Genomic DNA, 15343 nt, shown 5'->3' with positions numbered 1-15343 from the left:
TCATCTTAATTTTAGGCCTGGAGGCCTGGCTACAAACTGCAAAATGTCAGGATTGTTTTATAATATAGATGGTAAAATGAACAATGAGAAGAAATATCTACTATGGTAAAACCAAAACTTTGTTTAAACAATTGGCCATTTTCTGAAGACATAGTCCCTTTTATTTCCTCTGATTATGAGATAAAAAGTATCTGATTTATAACTGATGTGGATAATGGAGTAAATAGAACTTTCCATCCACTAATAGAACAAAATAAACATATATGGGTTTGTATATGTTACTGTAAGCATGGCTTCACTTTTGTACCTTGCTGTGGGCATGTAGGTAGCAGGTGATGACTGTTCATTACACTGTAGAGCAGTGTTTCCCAACCAGGGGGCCTCCAGATGTTGCAAAAGTACAACTCCCAGCATGCCTGGGACAGCCTTTGTAGTTTTGCAATAGCTGGAGGCACCCTGGTTGGGAAACACTGCTGTAAAGACTAGAAGTTAAAGTAAAAAGTTAAGTTTTTAAAAAAATATGTTATCTTCTTAAAGGGGGTTCTCCACTGGAAAACATTTTTTTTTTTTTTTATCAACTGGTGCCAGAAAGTTAAACAGATTTGTAAATGACTTCTATTTAAAAGTATTGATCCTTCCAGAACTTATCAACTGTTATATTCTCCACAGGAAGTTCTTTTCTTTTTGAATTTCCGTTCTGTCTGACCACAGTGCTCTCTGCTGACACCTTAAGAACTGTGCGATGTGTATTTGCTTGTACTCTGGACAGTTCCTAAAATGGACTGAGGTGACAGCAGAGAGCACTGTGGTCATAATTAACCACAGTTAAATTAATTTATAAATCTGTTAAACTATCTGACACCAGTTGATTTAAAAAATAAAAAAAAGTTTTCCAGTGGAGTACCCCTTTAAGGACACAGTGACTTTTCATTTTTGCATTTTAATTTCTTCCTCCTCCCTTTCTAATAGCCATTAGCCTTTTAAATTCCTACCTGCAGGGCCATATGATGGCTTCTTTTACATGGGGCCAATGGTACTTCGGAATTCTCTCTTTTTACCACAAAATCTACAGCAAAAAAAAAAAAAAACAGCTTGGGGGGGGGGGGGGGGTTGTTTCTACGCAATGCACTTTAGTTAAAATTACATATTCTTTGTCAATACAATCACAATGATACTCAAATTATATAGGTTAGGTTTTTAATTCTTCCGTACACTGGGATGTATGAGCGCTCATTTGTTGATGTGATATGATATATAGTTTTTTGTTTTTTTTAGCAAAACCATTCCTGTTTTGTTGGGACTTTTCAATGCTTTTTATTCATTTATTTTTTTCCTGGTATCTCAGCAACTCTGTACGTTGATATATATATATATATTTTTTTTGGCCCTCTCACAATTTTTCCTGTTTCATTCATTAAGAATTCATAACAGAAGATAAATAAAAACTCTGTATGGCTTTATTGAAATCGGAGGCACAGAGAGGTATAGTAAGACCCTGTGCAACACGTCATTTCTCTTTACAAAAACACTAGGATATTTAGCAGGTTTCTGATGTCTAGCATATGCATCCACTATATATATATATATTATGGTTTTCAGATAGACTGCACCTAAAAGCCCCTTTTTCCATAATTTGCAATGATATGGTTTTACTGCTAGCTGTGAGATTGTGATCTAAATATTGTCACTGGTTTAGCATTGTGCTAAATAAGAAGTGATATTGTTTTTATATTAGGAATCAGAAATCCAAATATGACTTTAGATGTGGTGATAAAGTTTGCTGCACGAAAAATGCCTATGTCAGGGACCTTCGCTCCAGAACCAGGTAGGTGGATTTTTTGTTACCCAAAGGAAAACTTATCAGAGAAAATCCAAAGTTCAGCCTCGTTCCACGTTTTCAATGTTAGGACAGTTGTATACATCTTATTGTGGAGTTATACAATAACAAGTATGCATCGCTCTGAACAAAATGAGCCATGAAAGGGATGTTATAGGTGTAGCTGCACTGTTCCTCTACTTCCTGTTTTTTGGGTTCTTTTTAAGGGGTACTCCACTGGCCAGTATTCGGAACATTTAGTTCTGAAAGCTGTAAGCGCACTTTGGGGGTCGACCACGCCCCCTTGTGCCGGTAGGCCAGGCCCCCTCATTGAAAGTCTATGGGAGGGGTGTGGCAGCCGCCCCTCCCCCTCCCACAGACTTTCATTAAAGGGGGCGTGGCCTACCCCCACAGTGCGCACACAGTGTTCAGAACTAAATGTACCAAACGCTGGCCAGTGGCGTACCCCTTTGTAAAGCATACATGTCTTTTCAGGTGAAATTATGTCCTGATATGTCTTAGATACATGTGAGATCACATTGGTGAATTCATGGGATCTCGGACCATCAAGAGCTCCGTAGGTGAAAACCTCTTTAATGCTGCCATAGAGTTTTAACAAAAGCAAAGTTCTATTCTGATCCCTAGACGTCCCCTTTAAATGTTCTCAACTCTAGTAACAGAAATCTGTAAGCGGTGTGGTATATATTCTAAGTGACTGACTGGATTTTCTCTGTAATGTTCCGCACTGTAGGAATGGTAGCAAAGAATCTAATGGAGAAGCCCCCTTCAGCCAGTCTCAGCTGGAAGATAGGTTACCATTGGACCAAGCTAAGAAGGAAAAAGAAGAGGACGACAGGCTATGTAATGGAGAAATATTTTTTGTAGTCGATGTAAGTAAATCCAGATTGTCACAAACATTGTAAGATCTGTTTAAATGTATATAGATGATGCTTCCTAGTTAAAGGGGTACTCCGCCCCCAGATATCTTATCCCTTATCTAAAGGATAGAGCATAAGATGTCCCGCCGCTGGGGACCCTCGCGATATCTCCTGCAGCACCCCCATTCATGAGCTGCACGGTGTGAAGATCGCTCCGTGGCTGATGACGGGCGATACAGGGGCCGGGGTATCATGACGTAATGGCTCTGCTCCCTCGTGACGTTACACCCAGCCCCCTCAATGCAAGTCTATGGGAGGGGGAGTGACAGCCATGATGGGCAGAGCCGTGATTTTCAGATACCCTGACTAGAGATGAGCGAACTTACAGTAAATTCGATTCGTCACGAACTTCTCGGCTCGGCAGTTGATGACTTTTCCTGCATAAATTAGTTCAGCTTTCAGGTGCTCCGGTGGGCTGGAAAAGGTGGGTACATTCCTAGGAGACTCTTTCCTAGGAATGTATCCACCTTTTCCAGCCCACCGGAGCACCTGAAAGCTGAACTCATTTACGCAGGATAAGTCATCCACTGCCGAGCCGAGAAGTTCGTGACGAATCAAATTTACTGTAAGTTCGCTAATCTCTAACCCCGACCCCTGTATCGCCTGTCATCAGCCACGGAGCGATCTTCACACCGTGCAGCTCATGAACGGGGGTGCTGCAGGAGAGATTGCAGGGGTCCCCAGCAGCAAGACTCCAGCGATCAGACATCTTATCCTCTATCCTTTGGATAAGGAGATAAGATTCCGAGGGGCGGAGTACCGCTTTAAAAACATAATGTGCACTGAATTATTTGTTTTCAAAAGTTACAAATAATTTTCATGTTGTAGGATGTGGAAAAAGATAAAATTCGAGAATTAACATTATCTGATGAAGATAGAAACTACACCTTGAATTATAAAGCACTTCGAAGTCGCAGTGGTCTACGGCATGCTTGGGCTCGAACCATCCATACATTTCAGGTAAGACCTCTTCATGGAGGCATCAGTGCAAAACCAAAACAGCAAAGGAGGCTAAAAATGTTCTTCCAGGAGGAATCACAGGATGCTTATCAGAGCCGCTGACAGAGATGATGCGATACCTACTGTGACGCCAAGATAACAGAATAGACACCTTATTTGGCACTTTTGGTGGCTGTTTAGTGGGTGAAAATGCAACCACTAGAATAACTGTTAGAGTGGTATTTACCAACCAGGGTGCCTCCAGCTGTTGCCTTTGTATGCTCTTTAAAGGGGTACCCCAGTGGAAATTTTTTTTTTTTTATTTTTTTTTTTAAATCAACTGGTGCCACAAATTTAAATAGATTTGTAAATTACTTCTGTTTAAAAATCTTAATCCTTCCAGTACTTATCAGCTGCTGTGTGCTACAGAGGAAGTTCTTTTCTTTCTGACCACAGTGCTCTCTGCTGCCACCTCTGTCCATGTTAGGAACTGTCCAAAGCAGGAGAGGTTTGCTATGGGGCTTTGCTCCTGCTCTGGACAGTTCCTGACATGGACTGAGGTGTCAGCAGAGAGCACTGTGGTCAGACTGGAAAGAACTACACAACTCCATGTGAAGTATACAGCAGCTGATAAGTACTTTTTAATAAATTTGGCAAATCCTTTCTTACTCGCCATGTGCCTGACATTGAAATCTACTCTAGCCATAGGCTTGATATACCTTGTTGCAGATCTTTATGCAACAACTCAGTCAATTCTAAATGTAGCCTTAGGTTCTACTGAAGGCACCTGCATACTTTTCTTTCCCCCATCCCCTTCCTACCAGTGTTCACATGTTCTGAATAGAGAGAGGAGACTCCAGAGAACAAGTGTAGGTCAGTTAAAATCCAACATACCTGATCCTTCTCTTCCCTGACCTCATCAGTCGAGAGGCCTCCCTACACATTAGTTGGCTAGTCCTGACGAAATCAGCAGGTTCAGCTTACATTTATTTATTTTTTATAATATATATGGGACTTTTTATTATTATGTATGTAGGGATCAGGTGCTATATAGGTAATGACCTTTCTTATGGCTTTCTATAAATGTATAGCTTATAGTGATTGGCTGATAAAATATATTTATACACCAACTAGCCCCCCATTTAGCCATAACCCCTGATGAAGCCTAGGAAAGCGAAACATGCGTTGGGGTATGTGGTGGGGCTAAGACATTGGGGGAGAGATATCAAAGCCTGTGTAGAGAGAGAGTGGTGCAGTTGCCCATAGCAACCAATCAGATTGTGTCTTTCATTTTTAAAAAGGCCTCTGAAAAATGGAAGAAGCAATGCAATTGGTTGCTATAGGCAACTGTACCACTCTCTCTCTCTCTCTCTCTCTCTCTCTCTCTCTCTCTCTCTCTCTCTCTCTCTCTCTCTCTCTCTCTCTCTCTCTCTCTCTCTCTCTCTCTCTCTCTCTACACAGTTATTGTTTAATCAACCCCTATTGTGCCTGGCTTCTCATGTGGTTATGGAGCGAGTTCTTTTTGTGTCCTATATCTCCCCAGTGTTGTGTTTAGACCTCCTGGTATACTACGTGCAGCACTTTCTTAACTGCCTTCATTAATATGAGCCTCTAGATCAGTGGTCTTCAACCTGCGGACCTCCAGATGTTGTAAAACTACAACTCCCAGCATGTTGGGGGCTGCTGAGCGCTGGAACTCTATACTGTACGCCAGTGGTCTTCAACCTGCAGACCTCCAGATGTTGCAAAACTACAACTCCCAGCATGCCCGGACAGCCGTTGGCTGCCCGGGCATGCTGGGAGTTGTAGTTTTGCAACATCTGGAGGTCCGCAGGTTGAAGACCACTGCTCTAGATCATATGTGAGTTTATGTAAAATTTTTGCCTGCCATAATTTCTGTCTGTCCCATTCACATTTTTCAATGTGTGCATCATAGTGCCTTTATGATATATATTTTATATGTACTTTTTCTGTAATTTTTTTTTACTTTTTTAATAAAAATGAATCTATATTTTGTAGCTGGAGCCTTTCCTTGTGATGCTTATTACAGCTCATTTGTGGTTTTCTATTGCTGTTTTTTTTCATAGGAGCCTTAGTAAGATGGAATGACTTGCTTGTAGATAAAATGGCTGGATATGCAGCCCCTCTTTCTCGGTAACACAGCAGACAATTATGACTAGTCAGTCTGGTATACTTCATAGAAGATAGCTGCTGGTGTGTTTAGCCTATAGCTGTGCAGCTAAAGGCACATTCTTGAGCTGTAGCATTTATAGAAAGTAGAGCTGGGCGGTGTGACCAAATATGTGTATCACGGTATTTTTTTTTTTTTTACTTACGGCGGTTCCACGGTATATAACAGTATTTTCACAACCCCCCCCCCCCCCAAATCATGTGACCCGCCAGCGCTGTTCTGCCTAACCAACCAACCCCCCCGGCCCAATCATGTGACCCGCGCACAGTGTTCGGCTCCCCCACCCCCCCGCCAAATCATGTGACCTGCACGCGGTGTTCGGCTTCTCCCCCCCCCCCCCCCCCCAAATCATGTGACCCGCCAGCACTGTTCTGCTCCACCCAGTTAATGATCAGCCCAGCGGGGTACTACTCACATATGTCACCTTCAAGCACTGCCCTCCTCTTTGTTGGGGGCCGCCGGTGATGGAACTCACTGTACGCCAGTGATAGGCTGAGCGCACTGTCATGTAAGAAGCCGGCCAGAGCTCCTTACATGACAGTGCGCTCAGCCTATCACTGGCAGGGGCGGGACATCGCTGCGGCCGGTGATTGGCTGACTGCTGTCCGATGTTCCCATCCCCAGCGTGTGGCCGACGTAGGTGAGTTACAGTTTATTTTCTTTATCTTTTGCTGCCCGGGCATAGGGATACAGCATACAGCAGTGGTCTCCAACCTGCGGACCTCCAGCTGCCGCAAAACTACAACTCCCAGCATGCCCGGACAGCCAACGGCTGTCCGGGCATGCTGGAAGTTGTAGTTTTGCAACATCTGGAGGTCTGCAGGTTGGAGACCACTGGCGTACAGTATAGAGTTCCAGCGCCCGGAGGCCCCCAACAAAGAGGAGGAGGGCAGTGCTTGACATCTGTGAGTAGTACCCAGCTGGGCTGATCATTAATTGGGGGGGGCAGAACAGCGCTGGTGGGTAACATAGGATTAGTTCCCCGATGTGGGGACAGCGCTGCACTAGGCTGATAATACATTGTTGAGGGGGAGGGGCCCAACCGGTATTGCGGTATGGGGGAAAATTCATATCGTGCAGCCCAAAAAATTAGGTATTAGGTATGAACCGGTATACCACCCAGCCCTAATAGAAAGTATCCTATATTTTAGGCCTTTTCCTAGTGCTTCATATGTTTTCTTTCTCTTTGGATCCAGGGTTCAGAAGAAGATACTGTTGTATATGTTCTTGGCACTACTGGGAGACAGAACTGGAAACATGTATATACTGCTGTAACAAGAGGCTGCCAGCGTGTATATATAATTGCAAAAAAAGATCAGCTTGACAAAGCAATTAGCAATAAGGCGCGTGAAAGAAAGACCCGACTAAAGCAGCGTCTGAAAGATAAATTACCTCAAAGCAGAACCTTTGCACAGCCAACAGCTACTTCTGTACACCCAGAGAGCAGTCAGGCAGAAGAAGAGCAGGAACCTGACATCTCCCTGACTTCACATCCCCTTCCCTATACACAGCTTAAATCACCTCCGCACCTTTTCTGCTTACCTGTGTCTACTACCCCCATAGCAGGTTCTTCTACCTCTGGTTGTGGTGAAAGACTGGAATGTGGAAATGACATAAGGTGTACAACACCTGATCGCTTACAAGACTGTGTGCTGGAGGTTTCCCCTACTCAGAAGAGAACAGGAGATCCTGTAGATGATTCTGCCACTCCTCCAAAGATAAGAGTCAACAATACGGTAAGGTGTTCATGTCTCGTCTTTGTATGGTCAGTGATTAAAATCATATGTATAATAGAAGTAACTATCCAGCAAAAGACAAAAAGTGTCAAGAGGGTGGAGAGAAGCTTCTCAAGTGCCACAGAATGACACTCCTCCTTGCTCACCTCACCGCCCCTGCTTGAGTGAGGTGTGCCAAGCTGTGACACTTGGGAAGCTCCGCCTCCATGCAACTTGGTTAACCCCTTAAGGACCAGGCCAGTTTTATTTTTGCGTTTTCGTTTTTTCCTCCTCGCCTTCTAAAATCCATAACTTTTATTTTTCCATCCACAGACCCATGTGAGGGCTTTTTACGCAGCCAATTGTACTTTGTAATGACACCTCATATTACCATAAAATGTACGGCGAACCCAAAAAATTATTTGTGTCAAATTTAAATGAAAAGCACAATTACGAAAATTTTGAAGGGTTTTGTTTTCACCCTGTACATTTTACGGTAAAAATGACATGTCTTTATTCTGTGGGTCAATACAATTAAAATGATACCCATGGTTACATGTTTTCTATTATTGTACCACTTAACCCCATTTTCACCTTAAGGACGCAGCCAATTTTTTTCCTCCTCGCCTTCAAAAAAATTCATAACTCTTTTATATTTCCATTCCCAGACCCATATGAAGGCTTGTTTTTTGTGTGACTTTGTAATGACATCACTTATTTTACCCTAAAATATATGGTAAACCCAAAAAACATTTTTTTTGTGTAAGATAATTTAAATGAAAATCATAATTTAACAAATTTGGGGGGTTTCGTTTTTTATTCTCTGGGTCAATATGATTAAAATGATACCCATGGTTTAATACATTTCAATTATTGTACTGCTTTTAAAACATTTTTTTTACAAAATCAGTATGGTTAAAATTGCCCTATTTTGACCACCTCTAACTTTTTTTTTTTTTCCGTATTCAGGGATGTGAGGGCAAATTTTTTGTGCCATGATCTGTAGTTTGTTTTGGTACCAGATTTGCATATATGTGACTTTTTGATCACGCTTTATAAAAAATTTTTGCAGTTTGATGTGACAAAAAGGCAGAAATTTTTCCCTTTTTCTTTTTTACGTGTATACCATTCGCCGTAGGGGGATCATTAACATTATATTTTTATAGTTCGGACACTTAGGCACGCAACAATACCAAATATAGTTTTTTTTACACTTTTATGTATTAATATGGGGAAAAAGGGTGATTTAAAACTTTATTTGGTGAGGGGATTTTTCAAATTTTTTAAAACTATTTTTTCCATTTATTTTACAAAGTACCGTATTATCTGTGATCTTCTGCTCTTGTCTGCTGGAAGGCAGATCAGTGCAGAAGACCCCGGGAGACGGATGGAGGCAGGTGAGGGGACCTCAGTCCGCCATCTTGGCTGATCTGATCCCTGCGGCAGTGCCACGGTTGATCAGATCAGCCATTATATGTGCTGCACTGCCGCAGATTCCATGATCTCTATTGATCACGGCACCTGAGGGGTTAATGGCAGACATCAGGGCGATCGCTGATGTCCGCCATTACCGGCGGGTCTGCGGCTGCTGACAGCCGCCGGGAATGAAGTCAGCGCAGCTCCTGCACTCGTATCACAGCTAAGAGGTGCTATGCAGCGCCGTACATTTACGGCACATGTCCTTAAGGGGTTAAAGAAAAATCTCAACCTTTTTTTTTTCTTTTCTTTTTTTAACAAAATAAGTATGTTTAAAATTGGCCACCTATAACTTTTCCATTTTTCCATATTGGGGATCGACCGATTATCGGTTTGGCAGATATTATCGTCCGATATTCACGATTTTGGACATGATCTGTATCGGCAATTACCTTGCCAATAATGTCCTTATATCCCTATAGGGGACTAGTTATAGCAATTAGACTGCGAATACTGTTCAGGGCTATACATAGGCATAGCACTGATCAGTGTTATCGGCGATCTTCTCTGGTCTGCTCAAGACACCCAAAAGAGAGGTGGAGGAAGGTGAGGAGACCTCAGCCACCATTTTGGATGATCGGATCCCCCAGCAGTGCCGCAGGTGATCCGATCATCCAATGTAATGCCTGTATTGATCATGCATCTGAGGGGTTAATGGCTGACATCAGCAGAATTGCTGATGTCTGCCATAACTGGCGGATCCCTGGCTGCTAATAGCAGCTGGCACCCGCTGTGCATGATGTGAGCATCGGTCCGGTACTCGCGTCATGTACAGGACGTAGATGTACGTCCTGGTGTGTTATGTACCACCGCACCACGACGTACATTTATGTCCATTGTACTAAGGGGGGGGGTTTAAGCAATAAAATGTGATTTGTATTAGTGTGTACTGTCACTGAAGCTGGTGGGGGTGGCAATTTTCTGTTATATACTGATAGTTATGCCATGGTGGCTGCAGCTCTTAGAATAGAGCTGACATAATTCTTTTAATGTATCCGCTCTTTTTTTTTTTTTTTTTACCAGTACGTGTTAACATATGAAAGCTGAGCTTTGATTGGTTGTTATGGGAAAAATAAGACCGTTTTGGTTTCAGTGATAGATCTGGACCTTTATATCTTGGAAAATGGGATACATGGCAGATGCTAACTGTCCGAGGTGTTCCTCTCTCCTGGGACTGTGGGGAGCTGGCTCGGTTATAGTGGAAAGTGATTTGATAACCAGAATATAAATGGAGACGGTTGTGGTTGCTAAGATCCTTTATCATATGATAACCACTGGATCCAAAATGCATAACTACAACTTCCAGCAGGGTAACAAAATATTGCAACAGCTGGAGACACCCCCGTTGGGAAACACTAGCTTATGCTCCTGATAAATGTGAAATTATTTTGTATATACTTCTAGGTGACATTGATATTTATTGGCACCTCATTTTGTAAGTTTTTCTTTCTCTGTTTATGCTATAAAACCAAAATTGGTTTAAAAATAAATTCCCTGAATTGTAGGATGTAAGTCAACAGCCACGTTTTTTTTAAATACAATTCAACAGCTGGAAAGTAAAAAGGGGAGAAAAAAGTACCCCGTGGTCCATGCTGTTTAGGCAAACTTGGTTTAAAAAAACACAATTTTGATGGATCATGGCACATGCACACAGTTTTTCCCGATTTTTATTTATTTTTATTTTTTTTAAAGGTTTAAAAAACCGTGTGAACATAGTCTAAGGGTGCATTCACATGTACCATATTTATCAGGGGAAAATATACACTGGCCTATAACACGCATCATAATTTTTCCAAGGAAATTTGGGTAAAAGTTTTTTTACAAAAATATTGTTGTTAAAATGAGGGTGTGTGTATACCGCGATAAACTCTTTTTGGCCCTGCAGAAGCTGCTGTGGTTCAAAGTTTAAAACAGCCACTTTAAGTCATGTAACTGCAGCAGCTTCTGAGAGTTCAGAGTCCCGCCGCCACCCGATTCCCATCTGTGTCCTCCAATGGGGTCAATCGGCTCCAATGGCGTCCTGTGCACTGACAAGTGACATCACATTGAGGACGTCACTTGTCAGTGCGCAGCACATACCGACAGCGCAGGAGTGCGCCGGCAGGTAAATATGAAAGCTGGGGAGGGACATGGGAATCGGGCGGCAGCGGGACTCTGGACCTGCAGAAGCCACTGCAGTTACATGATTTAAAGCAGCCACTTTAAATCCTTGAACAGCTTCTGCAGGGCCAGAGAGTTTGACGTATAACACCCAGAAGGACTTTAAAAAGGTACTTCGGTGTAAAACTTTTTTATTTTTTAAATCAACTGGTGCCAGAAAGTTATTGTACAGTAAGATTTGTAAATTACTTCTCTTAAAAAATCTTTACCCTTCCAGTACTGTTAGCAGCTGTATGCTACAGAGGAAGTTCTTTTCTTTTTGAATTTCTTTTTTGTCTTGTCCACAGTGCTCTCTGCTGACACCTGATGCCTGTATCAGAAACTGTCCAGAGCAGGAGAAAATCCTCATAGCAAACCTATGCTGCTCTAGACAGTTCCAGACACAGACAGAGGTGTCAGCAGAGAGCACTGTGGAAAAGACAAAAAATAAATAAATAAAAGATTCCTCTGTAGCATACAGCTGCTAATAAGTACTGGAAGGATAAAGATTTTTTTTAATAGAAGTAATTTAAAAATCTGTAACTTTCTGGCACCAGTTCATAAAAAAAAAAAAAAAATGTATTTCCACCGGAGTGGCCCTTTAAGGTTAAACTCAGTGGGCAGCAAAATCTGCAGTAGCAAATCAGCAGCAAAAATACACACGTGAAGTACCATAAAGATGCACCAGTTGTTGGCGTAATTGAAATCACAGTGGAAATTTCTAGCAGTTTTATGTTGCAGAACACAAACACTTAAACTCTTAAAGTAATAGAAATTGTGGGGTGGGGTTTGTAGTATGTGCCTATTTATAAGCAGGGTTATTTATGATGCAGCGTTGATCTGATGTACACACTTCACTTTACTATAGTATACATTTCCAGTGTCCAAAATGAATTAAACTGTACCAATTCTATATTTCATCTGCAGGACTGGACAGAAGAATCTCCTACAAACAGTCAAAGGCTTCATCTCATGAGTCTCCAGAGTCCTTGTCCCAAAAAGCTGTTTTGAAATCTGAATAACTTCCAGCTACAAGTAGTATCTCTTTTCCATCCTCTAAGGACTATAGTTGACTTATTTTCTACTACGTTTGGAACGGTTCATAGTTTGTTTTAATGTTTTTATATATAAAGTAACACATTTGGACTTTGCAGGCTCAAGCAACAGAGTGTTAGAAACTTCTCAATGTGAATACATAATTACGGGTTGAAAATGTTACCAATGGCCTGGTGCTAGATGGGATGAAGGAATTTTAGTATTGATGAATCCATTGCGGTACTTTATACAACGCAAAAGAATCTCCAGTGTCTGTTTATATATCTTGAGGTTATTAAGGCAAAATCCCTTTTTGTTTTACTAAATCAATGTAGAAGTGAATTGGCCGAGTGCATTCATTTTCCTATTTAAGGACAGTCTTTTCCCTTTGCCTATCTATTGCTATCTTCTGACAGATGGCAGGTTTACACTCCCTGGCATCAAGCTTTACAACCTAGGACTTTCATGTTGTAATATTACAGTAGTTGATGCCCAATGTTTACAATGCTTGGAGTGTGCATGCATAGATCATTCTGTACTTGTTAGTTCTGACAATGTAACATTGCTTTAACCAATGAAAATGGTATTCTACCATTAGGATTAGAGATGAGCGAACTTACAGTAAATTCAGTTCGTCACGAACTTCTCGGCTCGGCAGTTGATGACTTTTCCTGCATAAATGAGTTCAGCTTTTCGGTGCTCTGGTGGGCTGGAAAAGGTGGATACAGTCCTAGGAGACTCTTTCCTAGGAATGTATTCACCTTTTCCAGCCCACCGGAGCACCTGAAAGCGGAACTCATTTATGCAGGAAAAGTCATCAACTGCCGAGCCGAGAAGTTCGTGACTAATCGAATTTACTGTAAGTTCGCTCATCTCTAATTCGGATATTTCAGAAAAATATTTTTACAATAAAAAAAGTTTGTGGGGGAGGGAGCATAGTCACCTGCTGCTGTTTCCCCTCTGTCAGCGCTTTCTGTGTCCATCCCAACACCTAGAGGTCACCTCTTCAACCAGCGATCTTATACATCAAAATGGAGAACAGGGAACAGCACTGGCACATTCTCTCTGACACCCTGAGTAGAGATGAGTGATGTTACAGTGATTCGATTCGTCACAAACTTCTCGGCTCGGCAGTTGCTGGCTTTAGCCTGTATAAATTAGTTCAGGTGCTCTGTGGGCTGGAAAAGGTGGATAGAGTCCTAGGAGAGAGTCTCCAGCCCACCGGAGCACCTGAATGCTGAACTCATTTATACAGGCTAAAGTCAGCAACTGCCGAGCCAAGAAGTTCGTGACGAATCACGGTAACTTCGCTCATTTCGAACCCTGAGCTCTTTGTAATGTAGAAATGTTTCCCCAGTATGCCATTTTTAGTTTTCTTATATGCAGCTATTCAGATGTGGAATCTAAGTGGGTCCATGAATCATGTTTGCACTTTATAGTAATATGGCATGGAATTGGTTTTTACAGCATTGTTTATTCAGTTTTTACAGTATGATTGTTCCATACAAAGTTTCAACAGGTTTATTTCCCAAAACCATACATAAGACAATAGATTTCATGCTATTAAAGTATTAAATTTGTACAAAAATACTTTACAGTTTAATACTTGTTTGTTACAAATAAAAATACATATTTAATTGACTTATGATAAATGATTTTCTTTTCTCCCATTTGACTGTATTAGTTCACTTCATATTTTGACTGGCAGTGTTTTAAAACCTTATGTTTGCACAGGTTAGAATAATTTATCCATGTAGCTGTACCAAAAAAGACTGTAGTGCGAAGATTCAAACACACAAGATGGAGGCTTCCTGGATCCCCTCCTGCTCAGCAGATGCCATTGCTAAGTATCGCAAACAGAGCTGCTGGTGAGTATCCAATCAAAATAGGAACCATGTTATTGCTTCCAGGGATAGACAACTGGCACAGCTCTTTAACACATGTACACTTCTAAAACAACAGTGAGGATGGCAGAGGAAACGGCTTGATGCTAAACCTTATTTATACTACACAAACACCAGTGCTTGGGTTAAACGTCTTCACCGGAGATGCCTCGGACACCGTCTAAAAAGGCCAAGGACTTGAAATATGAAACAAATGACTTCAGGCGCCAAAAAATTCTAAAAATCTTTAACCAATGCTATGTTAGAATCTTTAATATCAATTTAAATAGCAGCCCAAAAACAGATACAAACTAATGAAGACCTTACTGCAAGAATCAAGTAGAGGGTTAACTTAAGACTAAACCACACACAGTACAGGGAGCACGTGTACCAGAGGTCTGCTTAAAAGGATGACAATCGGACATACCATTGTCAGGGTGAACGGGGAGAAGTTATCTAAAACTTAGCTTTAAAAAAAATTCTGCTTAAAGTCTTAGCAGCTAAAAGATGCAACAGGCTCATTCATTGCAAGGGTCTTCTTAAAAGGATGGAGTTTCCCTCTAGTCCACGGGCATTGCACGTCACAAAAGCCCCATATTTGTTCAAGGCTAAGCTTGGAATGGCACTATTATTCGGAGAAGTTTCGACATAGCAGTGTGTGTTACTCCTGACAGGTGCTCGGAGTATCTTTCATTTACCTAGTGTTTTAGATCCCCTGTGCTTAACAGTAAAGCCCCAGAGTGACATCTGTGTCTTAAACGTCACAGATCAGTCATATGACAGGGATTTAGCACCAGTTTGTATATTTTTTGATTTTTGCTACCAAGTCATTGGACTAAAAATAATTTTTGCTATAATGTACTTGTTGAGTCTCTTATATCCATAGCTGCTAGCCGTCCACTGGTTGGTTGAGGAAAGGTGTCAGCGTGATCAGTCCATTCTCCTGCAGGAAGGCTTGAGCCATCGCTGGCCTCCTTCTGAGAAGCAATTGGATTCCTACTAATGACCAGATCTAGTTTGTTACCAGATTCTGCTATTAAGGGAACAACCAAGCAGCAGTCAAAGTCTCTGGTGCGGATGTGATTTACCTGAGAAAAGAAAGGACAAGCTGTCATATCAAGTAACCGTGACCACATGATATATCTGTTATCATATCTATATGGGTGTAGTGCATCTCCCTGGAAAGACTGCTAAGCTGGCATAGGGCGTCT

General features: G+C 41.6%; 2 protein-coding genes across 27 annotated transcripts in view; one reads left to right on the top strand and one right to left on the bottom strand.

Annotated features, from left to right (window-relative positions):
* HELB (DNA helicase B) overlaps positions 1 to 12897 on the top strand; it is a 63408-nt gene extending 50511 nt beyond the window's left edge. The window contains exons 10-14 of the mRNA XM_056574228.1: positions 1736 to 1825; positions 2568 to 2706; positions 3583 to 3714; positions 7081 to 7620; positions 12142 to 12897. Coding sequence (XP_056430203.1) covers positions 1736 to 1825; positions 2568 to 2706; positions 3583 to 3714; positions 7081 to 7620; positions 12142 to 12225 — 985 coding nt within the window. The 3' untranslated portion in view covers positions 12226 to 12897. The remainder of the gene's footprint in view (positions 1 to 1735; positions 1826 to 2567; positions 2707 to 3582; positions 3715 to 7080; positions 7621 to 12141) is intronic.
* Positions 12898 to 13050: 153 nt separating this feature from the next.
* The window catches only part of GRIP1 (glutamate receptor interacting protein 1), a 598139-nt gene continuing 595846 nt past the window's right edge, over positions 13051 to 15343 (bottom strand). For 15 of the 26 annotated variants that reach the window (XM_056574202.1, XM_056574211.1, XM_056574212.1 and 12 more), the window contains one exon: positions 13052 to 15220. In XM_056574202.1, the coding sequence (XP_056430177.1) occupies positions 14984 to 15220 (237 nt within the window). In that variant the 3' untranslated portion in view covers positions 13052 to 14983. Of the gene's footprint in view, positions 15221 to 15343 lie in introns of all 26 variants that reach the window. The other 11 variants (XM_056574218.1, XM_056574225.1, XM_056574226.1 and 8 more) reach the window with 1 other exon arrangement.

The sequence above is a fragment of the Hyla sarda genome, chromosome 4 (assembly GCF_029499605.1).
Source record: "Hyla sarda isolate aHylSar1 chromosome 4, aHylSar1.hap1, whole genome shotgun sequence".
Classification (NCBI taxonomy): domain Eukaryota; kingdom Metazoa; phylum Chordata; class Amphibia; order Anura; family Hylidae; genus Hyla; species Hyla sarda.
Note: the sequence above shows the minus strand (reverse complement) of the source record. Positions and strands in the feature narration are given on the sequence as shown.